The following is a 27,412-nucleotide window of genomic DNA, read 5'->3' as shown; positions in this document are numbered from 1 at the left end:
TGCTTGCAGTGAGATCAAACTACCTCTTCCTCCCTGATCTCTCCTTTTGTAATGAAAAGGGCTGCAGGTTTGTTTATTCTAACTTTCAGCTGTCTGCAGTGATCCTGAGTACATTTGAGTTGGCAGGTTGGTCAAAGGAACATCTGACAGGTCTTGTATTAATAATGTCCTCCTCTGCAGTAGATGTAAAACAGCAGGGATCCTGACTGATGGAGACGTCCAATCGCTTTTCCACCTCTGGTCCATAACTTCAGGACAGACTGAGAGAGAGAGAGAGAGAGAGAGAGAGAGAGAGAGAGAGAGAGAGAGAGAGAGAGAGAGAGAGAGAGATAGAGAGAGAGAGAGAGAGAGAGAGAGAGAGAGAGAGAGAGAGAGAGAGAGAAAAGGATGTTTGGCTCACTCTCTGGGTCCTTTATGGTCCAGCCCTCCTCAAGTGCCGTCTTCTTGCCTCCGTGTAGCAACTAGGAGGCTCTAATGGCTGTATGACTGAGCTGAGCCAATATTAAACCATCATAATATCACTTTGTATGTCTTAGCAGGGGTTATAATACAGCTTGTATGGTCAGTGTAAATGTCTTTATTATTACTGGCCGTGAACACATAACCATGCAGACTTTAAATTATAAGCTCATGCCGAGTTTACAGTTACAAAAAAAGGCTGAGATAATCAATACAAAATCCATAATGGCAATCTTCTGTTAAATGATTATATCAACTTATAAATATTTATTAAAATAAGGGCTTTGTGTCAATATTTGGCCAAATGTGTTAGTTTGTGACCCAAGACTTCCATGACCTGAGCTTGTTACAGATGTCATAATGTATCATCATTAATAATATGAAATAACTTTTGCAAAGGTTTGAGCTAGTAAATATTAGATATATATGATAGTCGTTCATCTTTTTACACAATTTTGTTGTAATTTTTATTGATTACAGGCTTTCCATTTGTAAATAAGGTATAACCACACATGATAAAAAGTCTCCTTCTTTAATTTTACTACACGTTTTTGGTCCTATTGACCAACACAGTTCGGCGACCCTCAACTAGTTCAAATAATAATTTGAAAGTTGCATTCAAATGGCACTTCAGATGTGAGAATAGGAATCTGTGTTGTTTTAAGTTTCACTTTTTAATTATTCTTTGTTTGCCTATAGATGACATTAATTTCACACATTGTTTACATTATTCATAAGGAATATGAGGAACATTTTTGGGAACTAATATCCCAAAGTATCTAGATTTATAAATAAATCTGAAGCGAAACTACTCACTACTCTGTTGTATTTTCAAAATTTATTGGTTTAGTACAACATAAACATGTACACAACATACTCCAACAATATACAATACACCACTAGATATTCAAAAGAATAGACAAAAAAAAAAGTTGGATATTGGATATGAAAAGCAATAAATGAATTAACTATAAATAGCATTAAACACAATAAATATTTTATGTATGGAATTCAAAAAAGTAAAGTTTATTTATAGACACATTTAAAAACAACAAACGTTGACCAAAGTGCTTTAAAAAGAGATTAAATAAAACACAGACATTAAGAAAATAATATAGTAAAATAAAAATAGCAGTGTGGTAAAGCAAAACTATTCCCCAATTTAGGGCCACAGCTGAAGTCAACATATCTTAGTGTTTTCTTTAGACGTGATTTACTCTGAGGACCTCTGCGGTGTTTACCTCTGCTCTCCTTTAAACTACACATGGAGCAACTCTTGGGGGGATTAACGCATCTGGTGTCTAGAACCAATTATCTTCACCAAATACAATCCTTCACAGTCTCGTCCCTTGGGTAATACTACAGGCGAGCAATTCAGCATAATGTGATCTAAATAGGACCTTCATCTGTGTCCTTTGTTCCTTCTTGTTCTACCTGTCCTGCCCCTTTAAGATAAAACATTTAAATCTAGGCGTGTTTCCTGCTGCCATTGACTAAAAGCAAGGGCTGGCGTCCTGCTGGGGGGGGAAAAGGAATCAAACAGCTTTACAGGTTTGCGTCCGTACAAGCGGTCATTTCTTATTTATGAAGGATTTTTATGTTTTTATACATGAAGGCATACTGACCACGTCCAAGCAGCATGGTCACAGTCTGATGTCTGTGAAACGCCTGTGCGATCATTTATGATTTCTCGAGATGATATGAATGTCACTCGGTCAAGCTCCGTGCTCCCGATGCAACAGCCCCGGCTGGATTTTCTAGCTCCTGGTGGGAAACATCTGCCGCAAGCATTTGGATGAATTTCTAATATATATTTTTTTGTAATTAGTATTATTGCCTGGTGAGAGGATTGAGATTGTCGGCGTGGGATCCACGCTGTGGGAATGACATGCTGCAGTAAAGACGGGGAAATAATATTGGATTAGAAAACAACGGTGATGTGACTGCGACACTTTTAAAGATGCTTTACAATCATCGCCTTGTTCTGAAATCTTTAATATTATCCAGTAAGTCATTTGGGTGTTTTTTTTGCCAGTGGACTGTGTCACATTGACTAAGCAATATCAGTTTATAGTCTGAATCGTTTCACGGTATAACAGCTGACATCAACCCAAAGAAGGACTGAGGGGCGATCTGCAGAGAGGACACCATGTCGGCGGTGATGATCACACGGAAGGTGCGAAAATGGGAGAAGCTCCCGGGGAAAAACACTTTCTGCTGCGACGGCCGGGTGATGATGGCCCGGCAGAAGGGAGTCTTCTACCTGACCCTGTTCCTCATAGTCGGGACCTGCGCCCTCTTCTTCGCCTTTGAGTGAGTCAATTTCCTGTCTCTGGCTCCATAATGAAATGATGAATTATGATTTGCTCCAGGAAGTGCTCATAAGTCACTTTAGGGCTCGTGTGCCTCCTCCCAAATTCCCAATATTTCTATAGTAGCTGGCAGTATGTTCTAGTGAGTAACCTTATCTAACATCCAACTTAAGTGCTCTTCATTGTTGGTCTTTATTAAACAAGGACAATGCATAAAACCTACAGGCACACATCAACAACCAGCACGTTCATCCAGTAAAACTATAAAATTACAATTGCATAATCTAAATCACTGGTTGCTCAATATCCATTAATCGATAAGTTGATCGACTGAAGTTAATTGGAAGCTTTTTTGATAATAGATTAATCGTTTCCAGTCAAAATGCTCTGTTTCCAGCTCTTCAAATGTGAATATTGTCTGGTTTACATTGTCCTCTGTGATCGTAAACAAAATATCTTTTTGTTTTGACTAAACAAAACCTCTGAAGATGTCACCTGGGGCTCTGGGAACTTGTGATTTGATATGTTTAGTCAAAAATAATCAAGGAAATGGAGATTAATCATGCCATTTTTAGTATAGGACTGCAACTAATGATTCTTTTCATTATTGAATGATCTGGCAATTATTTATCTACTAATTGTTTTGTCAGTGAAATGACAGAAAGTAATGAAAATACATTATACTTTCCCAGAACTCAATTTAATGCATTTAAATGGCTTGCTTCATCCAACCAGCCATCCAAAACAAATAGATTCAGGTTACTATCGTAAAAGACAAAGAAAATGGTAAAATCCTCACATTTGATAAGCAAATATTTGATATTTGTGCGTGAAAATACTGAAATAATGAACCTGCTGTCTAAATAGTTGGTTATTTTTAGTCTCATCTCAACCCTATCTTTCATATGTGTTTGATAGACAATACTTTTAAATCAGTATTGGACATTTGTAAGCTTCTGAAATATACTTAAAGGTAATGTAATTCTCTGATCAGTGTTTTCTTGTGCAGTCTCGCTGTAAGCTGATCTGTGTCAGGCCTTTTATTTGTAACAAGAAGAATTTCTGTTGTGGATTTGCTCCCAGACACAATGTGGATCCATGTTTTGTTGCTCAAAATGCAGTCCCTGACAGAGAGAAGGTTTATGATTGACCACATACTGAGGTGTTAAATATTTAATAACCCTAGCTGCCCAGCTTCTCCTCTGGTTTAAGAAAGGAAAGCTGCTTTGTTTTGTTGTCTCAGCAGTTCTGTCTCAAACCACCACTCGCACAAACCCAGTGGATTCATTAGCACTGCGAACACCGGCTCGGACGCAGCATGTGAACCCAAAGCCTGTCAGACTGCACAGAGGATTGTTTTTAAAATGACGAACATGACTTTGAATGATCGTAAAGCAGTGCTGCTTCTCATTTAGATTGCATTTACTTTTTTTTTTGTCTTTGTCCCACTCGTTTCCTCTTTCTTATCTCGCCAGTTTTTTTAGCCGACAAATCACGCGCAATGATTTAGCAAAAAACCCTCCTCTGCAACACGGTAACCCCTCTTGACTGTGGACGTGCATGTTTGCAGATACCAGGCCAAATGGATTTGGAGCATAGCAGAGAAGAGAAGTAGCTGCTCTCACATAGTGCCAGGCCCTTCCCATCTCTATCTGCTCTGCACTTTAATGGCCTCCTGCTTTGCTTTTGAGTCCGCACACAAGGAGCTGTTGTCCGGCTGGGAGCAAAGAGAGAGCTGATCCTTCTCACATCGAACATCCAGAGCCCAGAGGAGGCATTGCAGTGACTAATGGCTGCAGGGTTGTTAGCATGCCATGTTCATATTACAGTTGAACATCATTATCTCTCTTGTGGGGGATGGATATTAAGGCGGAGATTGGGCCCAGACAACATGGGGGTAATTTTCTAACTCCCCATTACACAGCACGTTGATACGTATCTTATTCAAACCTCTGATCGAGTAAAAGCCTTCTGCTCAAAGAAGTTTAATGCGTTCACAAACTGCCCATTTGCAACTACGTTTAATAGAAACATTAAAAGTCCAGCTTCTCTTCGTATGCATATTGTGGAGTGGAGTATCCTCAGATAGTATCAGCGACGATTCTTTTCACATTCGATAGATTAAATGTTTCTTTTCTATACGTGTTAGAAAATTGTGGGAAAAGGCCCGTTTTGATTTCTCGGGTGATGTTCACGTCCAAGCGACAGTCCAAAACCCAAAGATCATATACCTCTAAACCACTGTTGAATGGATTGCCATGACATTTGGTACAGACATTTATACCCCCCCCCCCCCCCTTTAGAATGAATTATCGCTTTAGTGATACCCTGAATTTTCATGCAGCGCCACCATCGGGTCAAAATTGTAATTGCGCACTACTTTTGGTTTCTGGCTGAATACTGCAAATCTAAAGGCATTCCCATCAGCCTCGGATGCACTTTGAGTTTAGTGCTAATTATTAGCAAATATTAGCATGATTATAGACTCTTAGTCTTGTTAGTTGGTTGTTTTGAGAACAACTGAGTGGATTGTTTCACCCATCTTGTGCTAAAGATAAGTGAAACAATTAATCCTTTATCAAAAATAGTAAGAAATCAACTAATAACAGCTCCAGCTAATATGATTTATAATATCATCACCATACAGTGGCCATAATTGATCAAAAACTAAATTTGCAAAAGGCTTGTCAATGATTTAAAAACTAAATATGCACAACACTGCATCATTATAATCACATTTTAGGAAACAAAGCTTTTTGTGTCTGGTGCATTTAGCTGTTGTTCATCATTCTGTTATCACATCCTCTGTCTCAGGAGCGTAGTTTTCTTATTTTGGAGGAATCGTTCCTCACATGCCGGCTTGAGGTTGAGCTGTGAGCTGCACCGGGCCATTGATGGGTGAACAGAGAGGGCAGTGTCCTGGCGTGGGCTGGCTCACATCCAACACCAGCCAGGCAGACATCTCACTTTTATTACCAGCCATCAGCACCCTGTGCAGGGAAACCTCTCTGTGCTTTAATTTGTGCTAAATTGCAGAAACGAGCAGCTGAATACACAAATACAAAAAGCCATTAGGAACAACTAAACAAATTACTCAGTGAAGAGGTGGGCCCGGCCTGTTTTGCCTTTTTACAAGCGGAATCAATTTTAGCACTGCGTGTCCTCACCCTGTTGTTTCTTTTGCCCATTTAATTTAAAATGGGATTTTCACATATTTATATTTTACCTATGATTTATAAAAGGCCCATTTGTGTGTTTGTGTAATTGTGGTGTGTGTGTGCGTGCGTGCGTGCATGCATATGTGCATGTGGATGGTCTCCTATAAAGCTTGGATAAAGGAACAAGAAACTGAAACACAAGGACAGTATGTCATCTGTCTGTCCACCGCAGGACGCTGAGCTACGGAGTCGGAGAACCATATGTGCATGTAATGAGACTGAGTGTGTGTGTGTGTGTGTGTGTGTGTGTGTGTGTTATCTACTTCCTTACATATGCTGCATTCAGTGTGTTTGGCTGACCACCCGTCCTCTAGTCAGCATCATAAAATGTGAACTCGTATTGAAGAGAGCGAGCGGCTGCAGTCAGAGGAGATCTTGTAACCGACCCCTGAGCCTCCCTCAGCATCCAACCCCACCCTGTCTCCCTGTGAGCCAATCAGAAAGCAGCTGCCAGCCCTGACTAAATGAGCAATAACATGATTTATGCCCTATTCAGTGTACATGCACCATTTACAGAAACCGTGATATACAGGCTTTGTTCTCTGGTAGGAGGAGAGGTCTGTATTTCTGTTGAGGGCGACGTTATAGTTTTGCCTACATCCTGTGCCAAACGGGGAGGCTTACTTTACATGTTTCCTCACTTTGTCTTCTTCTATTTGGCTTGAAATAGTCGCTCTCCTAGAAGAAACGTGTAGAGATGACTGCATCTTTTAATCATGCTCTTAAATCACTAATATTATTTTTCACGTGGCTGAAATGAAATCATCAGATTCATCATCATTCTTCATTTCACTTTGTGAATATTCTATGACGCAACATCTCTAATCCGAGCTTTAATCCTGGTAAAAGGAACATGAGCCTGGCTCTCATGTTTCATCTCTCTCATATGGTGTTTATGTGTTGCATAACAAGGAAGACTGATATAAACTGGACAACACAGTGAATCCTCGGGAACTTAAGTGTAACCTCCTTTTTAACCAATTCATATATTGGATCAAGTCTTCAAAGCCAGAAGATGAATCTGAAGGGTTGTGAGATGATAAAGGGAAGATGGTGAGATACCTGGTCACCCCAGTAAAGTTGATTTTATGGAATATTCTCTGGTCTTTACTGTTGTTGTGAAATATTGGACAAAAGAGGCAACAAGCCAAAAAGATTGAGTTTAATATTTGTGCTCTAGAAACCGGCAGAGTCACAGTCCACAGACTGTTTGTATGACAGGGTTACTGAGGCCCACTGTGGATCTGACAGCCACAGCAAGTGTATAATTAATCTGTTGTATGATTCATTCAGATCTGCAACAGCTTACAACTGTTAAGTATTAATAAAGGAATGGCTTGAAATGTTCAACAAAGGTAAAATGTCATGAGTCATGACATGGTGACATAATAATCCTGGGTTCAGCGGTTTTATTGCTGAAAAGTTAAAGGACATTTTAATTCAGCATGAACTCCTACTCTAGAAGCTTCCTGAGTTAAGAGGGGACATCCTCTGGATCAAAAGTCTACAGTAGACACCCCTTAATGCATCTAATGCACACGAAGTGACGTGAACTTCACACTCTCCATGTAGAATCAGCAGTACTGTATGTCACTTATCTCTAGCTCTTATGTAGCACTGTGTAATCATTATACATTTATGTGATTGTCCTTTATGACCAGCTGATTGCAGGTTTTTCAGCTTATAGGGTCCCTTTTATTAAACTATAAAAAAATCTATTTTCTATACTCTAAGAGCTGCGAACGTAATGGTCACCCTCTTAATGAGTTTATGACCATAGTGTAGGTCCCATTAAGTTTAAAAAAAAAAAAAAAAGCATACAAGTATAGCATATGGAAAAAACACTTAGGTGTAATAAAGATTTGCTCGCCGGGTTAGGGACAGCCACTCCTCCAGTCCTGAAAAGGGCCGGGGTGAAAGTGGCTCGCAGTTCCGGCCTTGAGCTTTATAGCAGCTCCCGTGTTCTGGGAGGTGAAATACTGTTTAGTCAAAGGAGTTTAGTGGCTTTGAAGAGAGCAGAGCTAACGGCTTCAGTTCCCCGTCGGAAAGGGCTGTCTGACGGCAAGGTAAAGCGGTAAAAATACTCTAAATATAGCGTACACTTAAACTGATATTGAGTTCTTTCAGTAAGTGGGCCTTTCTTTTAGGTGGCTAAAATGCATTTTGCTGCGGCCCCCGTTCACAGCAGAACAATTTTTAGATCCGTGCTGGTCCTCCTCTTTGTTTCTCCAAACTGTGTGGGGGTGCCGACCGCCATCTACAGTATGTAACACGCTGACGATGGATAAGTACCTCATACAACACCACTTCAAAAATATCCAAACTACCTCTTTATCCCATAAGTAGCATTCTCATGTTGTGGCTGGCTGGGCTACTTGAGTAAATGTGCTTAGTTGCTTTACACCACGGGAACTAGTTTATTAGGGAGCCTCAAAGGAGAGGCAGAAAAAGCGGGAATGTGTAAGTGGCATGCGAGTGTCACTTGGAGGTCTGATTGATCGCCTCACTGATGAAAACATTTTCCCCACATGAGCCTGATTAAGTCCAGTTTTTTTTCTGCTGCCTCTGCGGTGACTTATGAACACGCAGCAGACACGACTGCTCCTCAACAGCAGAGGAAACGGTCACATCCAGGAAGGACGTAGAGAGCTTGATGGGAAGCCTATGATTGAGTGTGCCTCCAATACCTACCAGTCATCATTACGGGAATTACACTTCATCGGCAGACTGCCTCTCCTCAGCCTGAATCCATCGGCTGCTCTGCTCTAACAAATGGGACAAACATGCTTCACAGGCCTGGTCCACTGGAAATTTCTATTGATTTGATCTCTGCTCTGCAGTTTCCATTAGTGTGGAAAAAGGGCACTGCAGGGAAACTGCTCAGACCAGTTCAGCAGGTGTGTGTGTGTGTGTGTGTGTGTGTGTTGTGTGTGTGTGTTGGTTCATCAGTGCACAGGTATGCTGACGTACCTGTATGGTTTTATCTACATGAACAGGTGTCACTAAACAGAAGGACTTTGTTCTCTGCCATGTTGTCCTGACTGACAGGTATGTGTGTGTGTGTGTGTGTGTGTGTGTTGCTGAATCAATTAAATGATTGGTTGTTTCAGCTCTTATTATGGGATGTCACATGTACAGTTCATAAGTATTTGGACAGATTTAATTTTTGTTTGCTTTGTCAGCACATTTGTATTGTGAAAATAAAAATGGCTATAAGAGTCAAATGTGATCAAACAAATCCCAACTGAACAAGATGCAATCACACATCCTCGTGCATTAATGCTGCTTTCAAGCAGTTTTGGCCACCCAAAATAATTTATAGCTCATTCTCATTTATGTAACTGTATCTCCGGTGTTATGGCTGATATGTGATACAGATAAAAGGCTGCTTTGCCTATGGGATATTATGTTCCACACAAATGGACCATGTGTACCAATCTTGTGTAGAAAAAGATTGTAAAGTCCTTATTACTTATATTTAGCTTCTAATTATTATTTATTTATTTATCTGTTAATCTTCTGATTAAGTTGTTTTTGGATAATCGATCATTTGGTCTGTAAAATATCAGGAAAAGTGAATTATGGCCAATAAGTCTTACTTAAACAAAAAGAGAATAATATGTAACTGTATTGTACCATGATGTGTTTGTCTTCAGAGGAGAGTTTTGAAAATGTTGTTGACAATGGTCCACATTTCCATCTTGTGTGTGTGATCTGTGTGTGCAGGCGTTATGCATGACTTGCAGTACAAAAGTTCCTCTTGTACAGGATCTGGCAGAATACCTTTCTATCCTGTAGTGCAGCATTAGTGTTGCAGTATGAATATATGATCCAGTCCGCTTGGGAGGGAGATGAGGCTGCACAGTTTAACTATTAATAACTTCATGCCTATAACTCAGCCTTTGCTGCTGCTCTGTTGTGTCGCAGCACTTTGCCACTGCAGCTCACATCTGTTATCGCTCTGAGCAGCAGGCCTTCTCCGTGGAGCCCTGCTGGCTCTAATCTCAATGGCCTAGCAAAACGGAGTTATGCTAATGTTTCTCCAGAAGGTGAGGGAAGTGTGGCATGGTGTTTATTCACGGCCATGACTTCGGCACGGTCCAGAGAAAGGGCAGCTCTCGTGGTTCATGACCTTCTGCTCACAACACCATTTCAGAATATGTATGTTGTCGTGTCATGCCCTCTCTGCACATGCTCTTTTTGTTGTTTTAGAGAGCTCTCCCACTTCTGTTGAGGTCGTTCTGCAGGTGTGATTCAAAAATATTAAAATTTAGAGAGTTATATTTCTGGTAAGAAATGTAAGGCTGCAACTAACTATTCAATGTACCTGACGATGATTTAATCCTTTTGTCTATAAAAGGTTTTAAAAAAACGTCCATCACATTTTCCCAAAGTCCGTGGTGACAAATCAACCAACAGTCTAACAAAGAAAAGCAGCAAATACTCACATTGGAGAAGTTGCACTTAGCAAACTCCAATATTCTGGCGACCGTCTGATCTAACAATAAATGAATCGACTAACCGTAGCAGCTCTGATCGTGACAAAGCGAGACACAAACTTTACCTGCTTCAAGACTGGATCTTAATTTCCTTTGTTTCCCCACAGATGTCCGTACCTGGCTGTCCATCTTTCTCCTGCTATCCCAGTTTTTGCCGCCGTGCTCTTCCTCTTCGTCATCGCCATGTTGCTGAGGACCAGCTTCAGTGACCCCGGGGTGCTGCTACGGGCTCGTCCAGAAGAAGCCACATTCATCGAGATGGAAATAGGTGAGTTATCGGTTCACAGAGAAATGTTTTTATCTTTATTTTAGCATACTTTTAAGCACTTATTTATTCAATCTTTGTCTGAAATCCAGTGACTGAATAAGAATAATCCATGTATTATCTATTAATAGTTTAACATTCAAATGTTGACTACAGAGAGAAACGATGTTGTTTTGTGATGGTGTCAGGGCTTTGATGAAAACATATTGTAAAGGTGCTATAATCAATATTTTTCTAATTGCAATGTATCAAATGACGATGTGTAATCAGTGTGAAAGCGTTCACTACCTACAGAGAATTATCACCTTAATCTGCAGCTCCCCTCGGCTGTATGAAGATGTATAGTGAGTTGTTTTTAGCTCATTGTTTTACTGTCTGGCTGCAACTTCACTGTTTTGGGTCCCTGCTCATGTTTTCAGCCGCAGCAGGCAGCTGTGTTTTCAGTGTCCACCTGCCGTATACAACTTGCCCAACATCAAACAGCAGACAGACAGGGACTAGCTGGTGAACATAATGGAGCATTTAGCAGCTAAAGAGCCTGATATTTATCATAATGACAGATGTCCATGTAGAAGAAGAAGAAGAAGAAGAAGAAGAAGAAGATCCCAGTAGTGTCTTTATTCATGCACATTCAGTAATGATGCTCAGATCCACTGCAGATTGTTGCCAGGTTTGAAGAAGTGTGTGTTCTCACCTCTTCTTGTGTGATTACAGTCCAGCTCCTCACCTTGAAGTGTGCATGGCTGTTATGCACAATCAGTACTGATAATACCACCAGGCACAAATCCCTTATCTGCATTCATTCAAATGTCAAGTCAACTTCAGGACAAATGCTTATTACAGTCCATGTGCCGCTACATCATCATCATCATCTATTCTAGCTTGCTCTTTGTTGTATAAAATGATGTCCAAAGTAGCTCAAGTGAAAGTATTTTGGAGACATAAATACTTCAGTATATACGCTAGTTAAGCAGTGAGAGGACAGTCTCTGTCCTGTTGGTTTATTCATGTTTGTTATTCTTTATGTTGCTGAAGGTTGGCTGAGTTCATCCGTGGATGTAGAGCTCAGTCTAACACATTCATTACAAATGATCCTGTTGTCTCATTACACAAAACAAACTATACGCTGCATTATAATGACAACAAAGCCTTTGCATTGTTGTCATTAGAAGCAGTGTATTTTCCACGTCCACTCCCTGGGCTGTCCAGATTATATGGAGGAATAACCTTTTTTTTTTATTCTGCAATATTTCTACAACAGCCCTCTCTGCCCCCTCCCTGCATCTGCACCCCCTCTGCCCTTCCCTCCCTGTGTGGCTATTCAATGTTCTCTCTTTGACTCTGTTAAAGATTCACGGTGTCCTTCAGCCATCACTTGTGCTCTCTCACTCCAGTCGAGAGACATGGGTGGAGGCTGGTGGAATCTCATGACGGAGGAGGGCTGTAAAAGCAAGGCTGAGGCAGTCGGTCCTCTGAGATTTGTTTAGCTGACCGCCAGCACTTCTCTCATCATGACTGTGACTCATGCCCCTCGCCGGATGACAACAACTCTCTGGTCTAGCTGTGGCCATGATGACCTGTACAGCATCTAGTTTATATGAGGAAATCTCATTGGAATTATTTATATGAATAGAGGTGCAACTCATGATTATTGATCACTTTTCGTAAGATATCATACAAACCTTTGTATGAGGAATCGTTAAGTGTGTCATATATTTTTATATTAGTTATAATTACATCAGAAGTTCCCGGAGCCCTAGGTCAAATTTACTTTTTTGTCAGATCAACAGTCAACCCAAAGACATTGAATGAAGGGTTAAGCTGTTGACTGTTAAGCTGCACTTCACTATGCAAGTGCAGTCACCTAATGGTTTTTTGGTAACATGTCGTACATTCCACCAACACATCTCAGAAAGTCCTTCATCACTTAATATCCAGACTTTGCACTAATGCAATGAAGCACTTAGCTTAACAACTTCCATCCTACACTTGTATCTCTTATACAGTATGTTTTCTAATGCGTTATGGTGGCTGTTAGCGGTTATGAGTGTGGGTGCGCTAACAGATAACAGCCAGTCGAGAAGGCAGGTATGGATCTCATTGTGAGGCTGAGGCAGGCATGTTGATGAAGCCGCCGCTGCCTCGATGCTCTGTCCCCTCAGCCTGTTAGCCATAAGTCTCGAGGGAGAATGGTAATAGGAGGAGAGACATCCTCTTGGAATATATAATACCACTAGCAGACAGAGCTTTGCTACCCGAGGGAGTGGCATCACCCCCCCCCCCCGTTAGTGATGACTCATTTGTTTATTCTCCGCTGGTTTATCCTGAAAGCCACTAATCCTACATTGAGTAGATTCATAATGCAGAGCAGTTTGTGCTGTCGGATAAAGTCATTTTCACCATCTTTATGTCCGTAGATGTGTTATGGATGGTTTGATATACAAGCTTGTAAATGATGTATTTATGCAGAAACTATTTTGTTTTACAGAACAGAGAAATCATTTAGGGATTTATACAAATGATAAAAGTGCACCTTTTTAGTTTATGTTCATCTCTACACACACACACACACACACACACACACACACACACACACACACACACACACACAGTATGACACAGCAGCATGCCTCAGTCCCTCTTTTACTGCGGTCATATCTTTTTCTACCTCAGCCTTACATTGTTTATAGCGGTTAAAGTCTCTCACAGAATATGCAGCCTAATAAAAAAACAACCAAACTGCTTTACAAATTATATTTGTTTATACCCGGAGCCATCTCTAGTTGGAGTATTATGAGATGTCTGATGCACAATATGCTGTAGTCTTTCTCCAGTCCAGATCATTTCCACAAATGCCACATTCCTTATCTTAATTATTCCCCAGGAAGTCAAATGAGCATTCTTAGTGGCTCTTTTCCATTACCTCCACATTCACAGCTTCCCCGTGCAGCATGTTCACGGTAGATTTCTCTCCAGAGAGACTCCAGCCAGCAGCCCTCTGGTCAGTAGCCAGCCTCTCTACGCTCTCGGCTCTTGCAGCGCTTCATGATCAGAAAGATCTGAATTGCTCACCTAAAAGATATTTCAGTGTTAGGAAGGTTTTAGTTGAAGCCCAAACAGCAGGACAATATTAACAGCTCAACAGTGATTACACAGAAATCCACCAGCATCATCAATACTGTATCGAGCCAATTCTGTCATTCTGTGACACCCTCAAGGTTCAGCTGTCAAGATTTACGTCCTATTTCTTTCTTGTCCTCGTCAATGAATCCCACATTTTTCACTGCCTGTTTAAGACTTAGTCATAGGGTGTTAATTTGACATTGGACATCGTTTCTGGTTTTGTTGTATTAGATTATGATTAAATAAAAATATCTTTATAATAATTGTTACCTCTCCCAAGGTAGAATCTGCAAAATCTAGTTGGAAGGGTGTAGCATGGGCTAGGGAAGAACCTATAACATTTTGGAGCTGATCGAATCACGGATACACAAATTATGTTTTACTTTCATTAGCATTGCAAAATAGGGCATTAGTGCTGCATTCATGTGGTGTCGGATTAATCTGAACATTTCTGCAAATCAAATGTTATGTTCCCTCAAGTCGGGACGACAACTCTGGAAGATATCGTGTTGTTTAAACGCTCTGAGAGAAAAATGCAACGCATCTTCTTTGTAGCCTCCATGTTGTTTCCACAGTACGACTTAAAGCTCATGAACACACCAAAGTTGAAAGAATGACTTCCCACTGGGACCATCTGAGGAGCATGTTAATTGGCTCTGGGGGAGTAGGTCTGCGCTCCCAGAGTGCCATTCTAGTTCATTGTGTGAGCAAGATTGGCAACACCTACTAATGAATGTTTTTTTTATTTCAACAGAGGCTGCCAATGGGAACGTCCCCGCAGGGCAGCGCCCCCCACCTCGAATCCGCAATGTTCAGATCAACAACCAGATCGTAAAGCTCAAGTACTGCTACACCTGCAAGATCTTCCGACCACCTCGAGCATCTCACTGCAGCATCTGTGACAACTGCGTCGGTAAGAAAGAAAAGTCCTCTGATCTTCAAAGGCTTTAAAAAGTGAAGAGACGGCTCATTGAAATCTGTTTATTTCAGTTTGTCAGAAATAGAAAGGTGAGAAATGTTTTGTGGGGAAAAATAGCTTCCTGACGTGATACAGCATATTGTGTATCAGACGTTTCATAATACACTAAGTGTGTGTGTGTGTGTGTGTGTGTGTGTGGAATGCGTCTAAAGGAGTGTAGACTCACAGGAGACAGTGGAGGCTCAGTGAGGGGAATAAGCGCTCAGTCATTGTGAACACTAGTTCATCTGTGTCCACCTGCTGTAGAACACACACACACACACACACACACACACACACACACACACACACACACACACACACACTTAGTTACAGTATGACACAGCAGCATGCCTCAGTCCCTCTTTTACTGCAGTCATATCTTTTCTACCTCAGCCTTACATTGTTTATAGCGGTTAAAGTCTCACAGAATATGCAGCTTAATAAAAAAAACAACCAAACTGCTTTATCAACTATATTTGTTTATAATGCTTCCTCTAGTATTTTAGCTCCAGCACACTGGAATGAAGATAAAACAATAACTATGGGGGTAAAGTGCTTGTCTGGCTCCAGACCTCTGATTTGCACCACACATCTGATTTTAGCACTATATACAATAAAGAATGTGGGGGGGACTATGTATAACAAGACAAAGAGTCTACAGCCATGCTAGAAGCTCTTTGAGGCTGTACTTTGAGCTAAATGCTAAGCTCTAGTGAGTTAACAACTAACACAGCCAAACATCAAGCAAATGTAACAAGACATGGCAATCCAGCTGATATTTCTAACCTGGCTCCAGCCAGCATTTCCCCCTCCCCCAGGCCTGAAAACATCCTCCCCAAAGCTCCAGAGATAGTGGTGTTAACGACAACGGTGCTCTGAGCTCCCAGTCCTGCCAGCACGGCTAACTGAGCTACCAGCTAATTGGCTAACGGCAGTTACTGTTAGCAGCCGTTAGCATATGATGTTACTTTATAGACAAGTAAAGCATCAGGACACTCTGTATGTCATCAAAGAGAAATATGATCCCGTTGTGTTACAATTAGTCAATGTTGCATTCAAATGATTTTGAAGCTGTTATTATAAGGTAAAAAATATTTTATTTTTGGCCTTATATCTACGAGCCGCTTCACATCTTGTGTTTTTGCCTCAATGTTTACTGCATATTGTTTAAAACTCCATCCATTTGTCTGTTTGACACTGCCCTGGTTTCATCTGCATCTGCAGTGCTCACTATATTTAGACGCACAAAGCCCTCTTTGACTGAAATACTGGAGTATTTTTAACACTTGTTTGATTTCCAAAAGTGTCTTTTCTCTAAGAAAGTTGTGTGTGCAGCCTCCTGTACAATTTACCTATTTATACGGAGACCTTTTTCTCTTTTTTTTTGCAGACCGTTTTGATCACCACTGTCCATGGGTAGGCAACTGTGTGGGCAAGAGGAACTACAGATACTTCTACATGTTCACCCTGTCGCTCTCCCTGCTCACCATTTATATCTTCACCTTTGACATCGTCCACGTGGTGATGCGTAAGTATCCTGTTTGTGCAATCATAAAGAGCACATATGTAGGAGATTAATACATGAGAATGTAGCAAAAGAGGAAGAACCTGTGACGCAAGCTTCGCTAGCAGCTTCTACAGTTTATGCAAACTCATGCATATGTGCTGAAAATAGGACGTGATTCAGACCAGGCTTTGTACTGCAGTGTGACACGACACGTTACTGCAACTGACAACTTGACATGATTCCTCTTTCATCCTCATCTTCCTGCTTCCTTGTTCTACCCAACGCAGACGGCAAGAAGACAGAGAGGCGAGGAAATCAATGTGTTTCCAGTCCGGATAAATAGCTCTAGGCCTGTTATCTTAATACTGGAGTAATTGTGCTTTTCAGTAGAGAACAAAATGAAAAAGGAAGCAGTCAGATTATTTTTATAAAGTCTTATTTGAACTTCTCTCCTTGTTGCTCTGTTCACAGGTTCGGTGGATAATGGCTTTTTGAACACTTTGAAGGAAACACCTGGAACATATCCTTTTAAGCTCTGGCCACATTATACACTGCAGAAAAGCTGCTGTGGGAAATGTTTGTCAGATTGCCTGGAATAGAAAATTGGATAAACATCAATATACGTTTGATGACTGTGGCCATTCCCTAAACCTCTCCCTGTTAAGTGATTTCCAAATAATAGCTTAACATCTGTAACGAGGCACGGCACGCCTGTCAAGCTTGGATTTCTTAATATTTGCTTTTGTGGCCTTTTCCAAAAGCCAAAGTGTAAAGAATGGATTAGACAACATGTGTATCTGCTCTTACATGAGCTGCAGCTTTTATCATGTCCAGCTAATTAGTAAATAGCGACAGTAGTAGCCGAGTGTGGAAGCCGGTTTTGAACGCTGTAAGAGTTTGGGCTGACGATAGTCTCTGTCCTGCTCTTAGTGTATTTGGAGAAATTTAGCAACCCTGGCCAACGTTACCTGATCTAGCACTACATCATAAACAGATTAGTCTTCATCCTAAGAACCTTTTCTCTTCTAACACTGAAAGAGAAAATAAACAGTTTGACAATATGAGCCGTTATGTAAGCTAAGCAGCTAAACGGGGTTATGTAAGAACGAAATAAGTGATCCTAAAATGTTCCTTATCATACTCGTAACACTCACATTACTAGGACTAACTCGCTCTACACTGCAATGAAAGGACCGCCTCAGTTGTTTTTTAGTACGATGTAGCCATCAAGTCCGTATTCAAGACCCCTTTTTACAAGACTTTTGATTTATAACAAATAAGCTGGAAACTTTAAAAAGTCAACCAACTCAGTCAGGCAGAAAACATCTGTTGCTTTTTTCTTAACTGGAGTCCACTGTGCTGGAGGTGTTGGTGTGTTTCTTCACCCTGTGGTCGGTGGTGGGACTGACCGGCTTCCACACCTACCTGATCTCTCTCAACCAGACCACCAATGAGGATGTAAGTGCATCATACGTCTCACTGTCACATCTACGACTGTTTTCACGAGGGCATCTAGTTTGCTTCACACTGTCTTTATGGAAACGTTGTTATTTTATTTATTTAAAGGTTTTAGTGTGTAATAGCTCTGTCATTCACCCAAGAAGCAGGAAGTGGCCGAGTGTTAATGGGGGGGAACTGAGACCCAAATATTCAGGCAGCTTTTGGCAATGCTGGTCGGTGCTCATCTGACCCGCCACCATTATGTTCACCTCTCCTAACAATTTAAACTGGAACCACTTGGAAATGTACCATAAATGTCATGTTAGAGCAAAGTCCTACCGCACTGCTAGGATTCTTTACAGATGAGATACAAAGAGTACAGGCTTCACATGGCTGGAAAGACAAACGTGCATCACAGAGGCGTAAACACTACAAGTTCTAAGACTGCGGAGCTGTTTCCTTGACAACAACTCGGCCTCGTTCAGCACGGAGGGACAGAGCGCTGGTAAAACTGTAGCTCGTTAAACAAGGCTGCTATTGTAAACTTCCTAAAGCAAATACATAAAGCGTTGAAAGAAAGCATAGATTGTGCAAACAAGATCTCAAGTCTATTTATCTAGCTAAAACAAAGAAATACTGCACGCTTTTTTATTCAAGGTGAGACACTGCAGGTGAATAGGGTAAACATGTTCTCACATGACACTTCCCAAGTCGATTACTTGCATAAAGAGAATTATTTCTTTTTGTTTTCTAAAGTTTAGGGTTAGGCATTATCTTTAAATATGTGCTCATTTACATACCTTATTGGATAAAGCAGTAAATACTGTCAACGGCCATAAAAAATAATTCTATAATAACATTTGCCATGTTTTTAGAAATTAAATGTTCTATAAACCCGGCTATGAATGATGTATGAACAAACCCCATCAGTGATGAGCTTCAGAATATAGAATGAACGTTTGGTGTACGTCAGTGCTACTGAAGCGGAGATTTCTGCCTCGCGATATGAGAAAAAACTTATTTTGAGAAAACGCACTTAAAAGATATGTATTTGTAAAGTGACTTACATTTTGCAAGGCTCTACAGGCTCTACAGGTGAACAGGGTAACAATCCCAAGATGATTACTTTCATTTCACAATTGTTTTTGGTATTACTTGTGTTAATGCTATCTTTTGGTGAATTTAGGAGAAATCTACAGACGCAAATAGACAAAGTCAGTAAAAAAAAAAAACACCTAAATCTGTGTTTCCAATATTTTCTCTCGTGTTATGGAAGCAAATTAACCCAAACTCTTAAAATTGACCAGTGCGTGAAAAAACAATGTTTTTCTCTGTATTTAGAATTCAATATGTTCTATTTTCATCGAGCTCTACCACACTGACACCAAATGTGTGAAATACAGCAGGAACACTTTTATTCTGCTCTGAGTCTGAGCCATATGACAAATTGGCTGGTGGATGCTTGGACTCCTCTGCTCACCGAGCCGACGTCGTCAAATGATCTAAAAATACGCACTAAGAGCTGCTAGTGTCAATAAAAACAAAACGGACCAGCTGGTTTCTGACGCTAGCGACATTTCAAAGACGCTTGTGAGGCTAAATAAGGAATAAAAGTATTGATTGCTTGAATACCATTGAGTCACCACACAAATGTGCATATTCAGCCAGTCAGAGTGTTGATGATGCAGGTGGATGAATCCACAGAGGGAGTCATTTATGTTGTGTACGCTAGTTAACAGTGCGTTTATGTTATCGGAGGCTTTGTTAGGGGATGCAGACGCTCTGACGAGAAGCAGAGAGCGGCAGCCGCGATGGTGGTGGGAGGTTCTAGATGGCTGAAAGCAAGAAAGTGCACTCGTACTTTGTTGTAATGATTAATTTACAATTCCCCTTTTTCTTTCCTGCAGGAAAGCTGGCCTCATTTTTTTCATTTAATCAGTAATGAAGCTCTGCAATGAGCACCTACAGCACAGTGTAATGTTGCTCCAGGAGTTGAAACAATGGCTGTCAGCCCGGCCGCTTCGATATCTGTTATTGGCCTAATAATAGATTCATCGATACCTGCAGGGGCCGGGCACTCTGCCAGAAATACTGCCGTGGGAGGGAGGAGGGGAGAGGGAGGAGGGAGGAGGGAGGGAGGAGGGAGGAGGGAGGAGGGAGGAGGGAGGGAGATGTTGGAATAAGGGCGAACAAGAGAAGGCACCTTGAGTGCTGTAGCTGCTCTGGTCTCTCCCATAGGATGACACATGCTCTGTCAGCTGTGTCTCACACACACACACACACACACACACACACACACACACACACACACACACACACACACACACACACACACAGAGATAGTACACATAGGCTGAAGTACCTCATGGGCAGACTGTTGACCTATATCTACTGCAAAAAACAAAGCTGTTTTCTTTGACTCGCTGGAGGGTCATTTAGTACAAACTCCAAACTTTGTTTAGTTTAAAGGGCAATTATATATGTCAATTAATCAATATACCGTTTCTTCTTCTGCATGTCTTTTGAGTTGATACAAATATTATCTAACCTGTATTTTTAGTTACACTTAAATTGATCAATTATGATTTAAAAAGTAACCCTGCTTAAAGTCCCCTTTGTTTCCTTCATAGCAATGATAATTGTATTTGAATCTTTACTACAAAGAGCAGTTGGGTTTTTAATAATAATAATAATAAACTTTATTAATACAGCACTTCAAAAGTTACAAAGTGCTTTGCATGGAAAAAACCAAAACATGTCAGACCTGCAATAACATAAAATCAGATAATTACCACAGTACGGAGTAAAGAGCAATAAAATACCCAAAAGTAATAGAAAGCAATAATGTTGGAAATTGAAATGTGTTTGCATTTTTAGTAATGATAAGCTTTACTGTCTTATCGTTGATTGATGTTCTATTATAATGTCGTTTTAGGAGAATATTATCTGTAAACATGTAGATTACATTGTTTTCTCTATAATCCTAATAACGTGCAGAAGATATGGGCGTGTATTTTCAGCTCTGAGTAGCTGCCATGTAATGCACATGTCTGAGAGCATATATACAGTAGAGTGTGAAAGGACTTTATTACTTCTGGGGAAATCCTTTGTATTAAATCTCAGATTCTTCAATGAATTATTAAAGTGGTTGTAATCATGCTGTGCTCGTTCGCAGCCGTTGGCACATAGAGTTCCCGTTAAACCAGGAATCATTAAAGATCCTTTTTAGTAGGTCAAAGCCAAGCCTGTGGGAGTAACATCTAAAAAAGGAACTATGCTTTTGAATAAGATATAAGCACAGGGAAAATCAGGGATGTGGTTTGGGAAGAGTTTGCTCTACAGTGCTGTGTGTACATTTTGTTTTTGCTCAGATTAAAGGATCCTGGTCGGGAAAGAACAGAGTCCAGAACCCGTACAGCCACAAGAACATCCTCAAAAACTGCTTCGAGGTGCTCTGTGGGCCGACGTACCCGAGGTAACTGTCAGATTAAGACCGAATCTGACACCTTTTTTTGTTGAATCTATTATCATGGTGTCTTCTAACTGTTATCAATAAGCTCTGTAACCGTGTCTGTGATAGATTAGACTTTTAGATTTGTCCCTGTCCTACAACTCACCCCTGCGAATAATGAGCAGGACTCAGTGACTGATCGCCTTGTCTCGCTCTCCAGCGTCCTGGACAGAAGAGGAATGATGCAGGAGGATTCGTCTATTTCTTCTGCGACTGCTGTGTCTGCTGTGTCTGCTGCGCCTGCTGCGCCTGCTGCGCCTGCTGTGTCTGCTGCGCCTGCTGTGTCTGCTTCGCCCTCCTCCTCCAGCAGCAACCCAGTGTCACAAACCACAGTGAGCACACACACACTTCTCTGGCTGTAAAATGGATCGAGGCTGCAAAGCAGAATAGTGAATACAGAGCAGACATAAAAGTGTGTGTGTGTGTGTGTGTGTGTGTGTGTGTGTGTGTGTGTGTGTGTGTGTGTGTGTGTGTGTGTGTGTGTGTGTGTGTGTGTGTGTGTGTGTGTGTGTGTGTGTGTGTGTGTGTGTGTGTGTGTGTGTGTGTGTGTGTGACATTGATAATCCATTTTAAGACGCACAAATGTGGAGCCATTTTGTGCGACAATAGCTACTTTAAGTAGTAGCTATTGTTGATCCATTTATATTTGTTATATCTTCTGCTAATGGCTAGATCATTAGCTGTGTTTGCAGTGATGGAAGAAATGCGTAGCTCCTTTACTCAAGTGAAAGTGATAATACCACGATGCAGAAATACTCTGTTACAAGTAAAAGTCCTGCATTCAAATTGTGAAAACACAAAAGTATTAGCATCAACATACACTTAAAGTACCAAAAGTAAAAGTACTTATTTTGCAGAATGGCCGACTTCCATATAATATACAGTATATTATTGTTTTATAATTCATAATTCATTTTCATGTTGTAGTTGGTAAAAGTGGAGATAGCATAGTTTAAGATTGAGAAGGGGGATGACTCCAATGACCACGGGTCAGATTCAAACCCCCGGCCGCTAAGGCAAGGACTCGCCCGCTCTAACAGATGAGCTACTGGGGCGCACAAATCTATTTTGTTTTAATAATATAAATCTGCAAAATAACTATATATATATATATATATATATATATATATATATATATATATATATATATATATATATATATATATATATATATATATATATATATATATATATATATATATATATATATATATATATATATATATATATATATATATATATATATATATATATATATATATATATATATATATAATAGTAGTGGAGTTAAAAGTACAATATTTCCCTCTGAGATGTGGAGTAGAAGTATAAAGTAGCATAAAATGGAAATACTCAAGTAAAGTACAAGTACCTCAAAATTGTACTTAATTTGAGTAAATGTACTTAGTCACATGTCACTAATGTGTGTTTTTGCTACTTTTTAATCTTAATATTAATAAATAGAGATTTTTACCTGAGTGTAACTCTTAAATGCTGAGTGATCATAAAACTGTGTCATTGTTAGCAACATCCAGTGGCTATTTTTTTTAATGTTGTTGTTTCATTGATTTGTTATATAGTGGGTAGAGAAGAGTTCTGATCTGCTAGACGTGTGTTATAATTAAGTCTGCAGAATATATTGTTTTTCATCGTCAAGGATAAACGCATTGCGGACAACTGTGATATTGCACTCAAGGATTTTGAATTGCACTTTAAAATGTAAACTATCATTGTTTGTCTATTGATGCCTTTTTGTGTACAGTTTGTACAATATCATTTTTTTTTTTTAATTCAACAAGCAAGTTATTGTATTTTAACAATATACTGAAAGCAGCAGAACTGAGAATATCTGTTTATTTATCACAATAAATATCATTATTGCAATATTCAACAAAGTTATCACATATTTTCCTCATCATGCAGCTCTAGTAATAATCCTAAAACAGTGAAACAGTTTAGCCAGTTATCGCTTGAAACAAATGACATGCTTGTTGTCTGCATGTAATCATTCCTGCGCTGCTCTGCTGCAGCTCAGTTTCTCATCAGTGGCTCTCTCTGTCTCTTCTCTACAGAAAATCACAGCTCCACTCATCCTCAACATGCACACACCTGATGATGCCAAGCCGAGCATTGCCGCCTCAGCAGAGAAGAGAACCTCTCCCAAAGAGGAAACTCCAAAGGTCCTACCCGAGGCTGATGCAGAAGCATCCGTCGCCAAGGACAAAGCCCATTAGCTGCATGAGGGGGCGGCTCTCGTCGTAGCCCCTCCCCCGGCATCCTGCCTGTTCAGGAGCTGAAACATTATTAATCAATGTGTGATTACCGTGTGGGTGACTCAGTTATTCTCCGACGCCCGCCCTACATTCCACCAGAAGAGCGGAGTTTCTGCGGTAGCTCCTCCTCTTCCCTCCTCTCCTCACCAGTAGCTGCAGAGCTGTTTGATTGACAGAGCAGGATCCATTGATTTAATGGAAAGTCAGCAGCTTCCTCTGAACACTGCATGGAAAAGACACGCAGGGGGAGAAGCTGCAGGAAGAACTGCAGAGAGGGAAAAAAAAACTCTCCAAGTGTATGACATCCCCGCAGGTCACCTGTGGGTCGCTCTGATTGTCAGTACTACTTTTGTTCTTTAATTAAAATTGCGTAATGACATTTATTGTGAGAGGCCAGTTCAAATATATTCCTTGCAAGTGTCTGGCAAAGACAATATTACTTCTGGACATGTATAAAACTTCATACATACAGTCATTTATCATCTGTTGTGTGCATATTACATGTCCTATGCAAACCATGAGAAGGCTGGACAAGCAGCTTTTTGATGAGAAGGGTTGACAGCAGTAAGTACACATGATGTCCAGGCAGGGGGAGGACAAGCAAATCCTTAACTGAGATATCCTAAAGGCTCCTTCCATGCAAGTCAAAATCGACCTTGTATTCTGATATTGCTGCATTCAGTACTGTTATTACTTACATGCATCTTCTTCTTTTTTTTAAGTGATACAGACCAACGCCTGTCCTTCCATTTTTATATATCGAGGATGCAGTGTGACACCGGTGCTCTGAAATAGATGAAATTGCTTAACGTACAGTTAAAGTCTTTTATCCAGGAGACGCTCAGTCCATTGTATGTGTGAGAGGAAAAGGTCTGACTTCTGATGATAGTAGACACTAGTAGTAACAGTGCCTTATCATAACAGTTGCACCATCAAATGCAACTGAGGTCGACCAACAGAGAAGCCCATGAGATCCGTTCTAACCACTGATGCAGTGTTAAAATGAGAAATGCCAACGTTTATACTCTAATTAGTCCAGTGGTTCCCAACCTGGAGGGGTAAGACGAGAGGATTTAAAGAATAGTTCGGCTCATTTGGTTACCTGCAGAGCTTTAAATGAGAAGATTGATACTACTCATGTCTGTACAGTAAATATGAAGCTACAGCCAGAAGATGGTTAGCTTAGCTTAGCTTAGCATAACGACTGGAAACGGCGGGAAACAGCTAGCCTGACTCTGCCTGTCAAATCTCATTGAATTATTGTTTGCAAAAAACAAAATGTTTTGTGTGTTTTTTTTACGGCTGGAACTCGTCATTTTCATTTTTTGTACACATTAAACAACATTATTAGTGCTCATTTGAGGTGCTGTAGGTGTATTTTTTAACTTTGGACAGAGGCTCGCTGTTTCCCCTTGATCCCGTCTTTATGCTAAGCTAAACTAAGCTAACCTGCTGCTGGCTTCATATTTAGCGTACAGACAAGAGAGGGGTTTTCTCATCTAACTCTCAGCAAGGGTTATTCTAAGTAATTCTAGTTTTATTATGTAATACGATGAATCTTTCCCCTAAAACATTATGTTAAGCAGTTTGAGGAAAAAGGACTGTTTGTTATAACTGGTCACTGCTGGTAGTCGAATGCTGAAAGGTTGAGAACCACTGAATTAGACCTTTTTATGAAGCAAAAACTAAGCGAAGCCATTGTTGAATTGTACATAGTTTTAACAGGTGTACAGAAAACCTCTCGGCTGATTTATGAGGAGGAAAGATTGCAGCAAGGTTTTGTTTTTTGTTGTTGCCGAAGTTGGTTATGCTGCCTGTGAGCTCGAGCGCCTCCTCTTGCTGATCACACCCGAGTTGATCTTCCTCCGAGCCCTCTCTCTTCCTATTCCTACATATTTAACACATCTCCTTTTCCTTGCATCTTTGCTGTGACAGTACGCCCGAGGCTGAGGTCGCCTACACTGCAGCCGTCTTTAGCCGGCTCATTATCACCCGGAATATAAAGCCGAGGCAGAGACTTCCTTTCCTTTCACACATCTGTGTATTTCAGCCTTTCATGTGGCTGCAGAGTTCTTGTTTTGGTCACAGATTGCTCGAGGGGACGCAGAGGAAAGAGGGAGAGAAAGTGAAGCTTATTCTTAGTGTTTCAATGATGTTAGCTGATAGCGAGGGTTTGTAATAGTGATTGTGTCGTATGCAAGACAGAGTTGGTGTTTGTGAAATATACTTGTGTAAAAGTTCTAGTGTGTCAAGAGCATTGTATCACACATGATTTATTATTAAGACTCCAGACGGTCACAATTTCCCCTGAAGATTTAAACTCCAAAAATATTGGTGGAGCAGTTTAAAGCTTTAAAACATTCGATACCTTGGATGATAAAAGATTAATCTAGGCCAGTTTTAATCATTATTCGTTCAGCTGTGGAGGACTTTCTTGTCAGAAAAGTTGCTTTTGTCCTACCAACAATCCAAAACCTACTATCAGAAATCTGAAAGTATTTATAATCGAAAAGCTGGAACTATCACATGTTGGGCAAAAAATGTTTGCAATCAATTTTCTGTCCAACTAATGGATTAATTGATAAATATCTTAAGATGAATCTCAATGAAAAAAGGAGAGCTAACGACACCTCTCAGTTGGAGGAAGCTGTGAACTGTGTGGCACTCTTGTTTCTGTGAAGTATAAACAAGTGTAACTGCTGAGTATTTGTTTGGAAAACTTTTAATAAGAAGTACTAAGACTAGTTTTTAAAGCTGAACATAGCGGCTGAACTTTCTTTGTGGAAAGTATTTGACGACAGTTTGGTGCATTTGATCGATTTGCGTTGCTGTCACCGAGAAGCAAGAATGTATATGATTGATATTTGATGAAAGAAGAGACGGGAGATTCTAAAAGGGACGGTTGAAGTTTAATTTTTAGCTCAAGCTGAGCTCTTGTACGTATGATTCCTGTGTTAAAATGCCCTGATGGTCAGATCTGAATGCTCTGATCAATCTATTACATTGCATTATGTATACAGATACAATACTATACCATTGATGGAAATCTTTATTTATGTTCACTTGTTAAGTATCAGCACTGTGATTATATGTGTTTCATTCAATTTACTTCACTTCTTTTTACATGATCAATGTGTCTGGTAAATAAACAATATTGTCTTATTATTATTTGTCTTTTAAGAGAAGTTTTCTTTCGATGGGAGTTACATACGGAAGCCCTGAGAGCTTCAACTCACTGCAAATTAAGAAACCTGAAATTGAGAAAAACAATAAAATGCAAGGACACCGTACAACGGATACTGTTTCCAGGGGACACTAAAAGGTGATGCACACGTTTGCACGAGTTAGCCTTTTGCTTATTATTAGACTGCTAAATAATCTTATGAGATTAATTATAAAACTGTTAGCTGGTTTAAATATTAACAATCACTCAGAACCCTTAATACGCGACAAAAAGGTTCAACTACAGCTAGATTTTACTGACATGACAAATAAAATGATCACTTTGCTTAATTTGTTTATCAGTTATCAATTAAGGAACTGATGGCCCATACTTTCATTACAGAATTGGTCCATATAAATAGTTTTTTTTTTATTCATGGCGTCAAACTGCATGTTATTTTGACTTGTTTTAAACCATTAACTCTGTAATAATGGCCTTTTTTCACAGAATACATTGTGGATCAGGGTATTAAAGTATAATCCTGTCAAAAAAGAGAAATCAAGTGGAACAAAAGGGAAATACTGTTTGTTTTTTGGTTTGGTGAAATTTACATTCTTTAATTTTCAGGGGTCCGTAGTGTTTTCGCAGCGTGGTATTAGTACTTTTACTTCAGTAAAGGTC

The 27,412-nt window shown here is 40.2% G+C and overlaps 1 protein-coding gene across 3 annotated transcripts; it reads left to right on the top strand.

The window, feature by feature from the left end:
• Positions 1-1,952: 1,952 nt before the first annotated feature.
• Positions 1,953-26,736, top strand: zdhhc9 (zDHHC palmitoyltransferase 9). Of its 3 annotated transcripts, XM_029441181.1 has the most exons (11): positions 1,953-2,010; positions 2,288-2,465; positions 2,559-2,772; positions 10,596-10,756; positions 14,631-14,789; positions 16,228-16,365; positions 16,816-16,864; positions 17,700-17,802; positions 21,156-21,259; positions 21,456-21,627; positions 23,368-23,529. In XM_029441181.1, exons 3-11 carry the CDS (start codon positions 2,609-2,611, stop codon positions 23,527-23,529), a joined length of 1,212 nt encoding a protein of 403 aa, XP_029297041.1. In that variant the 5' UTR covers positions 1,953-2,010; positions 2,288-2,465; positions 2,559-2,608. The 3 variants fall into 3 exon arrangements, with proteins under 3 accessions (XP_029297041.1, XP_029297042.1, XP_029297043.1); XM_029441182.1 differs by having other exon boundaries at positions 1,959-2,465; positions 2,550-2,772; XM_029441183.1 differs by lacking the exons at positions 1,953-2,010; positions 2,288-2,465 and having other exon boundaries at positions 2,609-2,772; positions 23,368-26,736.
• The last annotated feature ends 676 nt before the right edge of the window (positions 26,737-27,412 follow it).

Source organism: Cottoperca gobio, chromosome 10, assembly GCF_900634415.1.
Source record: "Cottoperca gobio chromosome 10, fCotGob3.1, whole genome shotgun sequence".
NCBI lineage: Eukaryota > Metazoa > Chordata > Actinopteri > Perciformes > Bovichtidae > Cottoperca > Cottoperca gobio.
Note: the sequence above shows the minus strand (reverse complement) of the source record. Positions and strands in the feature narration are given on the sequence as shown.

What these genes read in the sequence shown, in the direction of transcription:
- zdhhc9 (XM_029441183.1), top strand. Translation starts at nt 2,609, where the DNA reads ATGTCGGCGGTGATGATCACACGGAAGGTGCGAAAATGGGAGAAGCTC. An exon ending in CATCGTCCACGTGGTGATGC is followed by an intron (nt 16,366 to 16,815) that starts GTAAGTATCCTG and finishes CTCTGTTCACAG; the next exon opens with GTTCGGTGGATAATGGCTTT. An exon ending in ACCCAGTGTCACAAACCACA is followed by an intron (nt 21,628 to 23,367) that starts GTGAGCACACAC and finishes TCTTCTCTACAG; the next exon opens with AAAATCACAGCTCCACTCAT.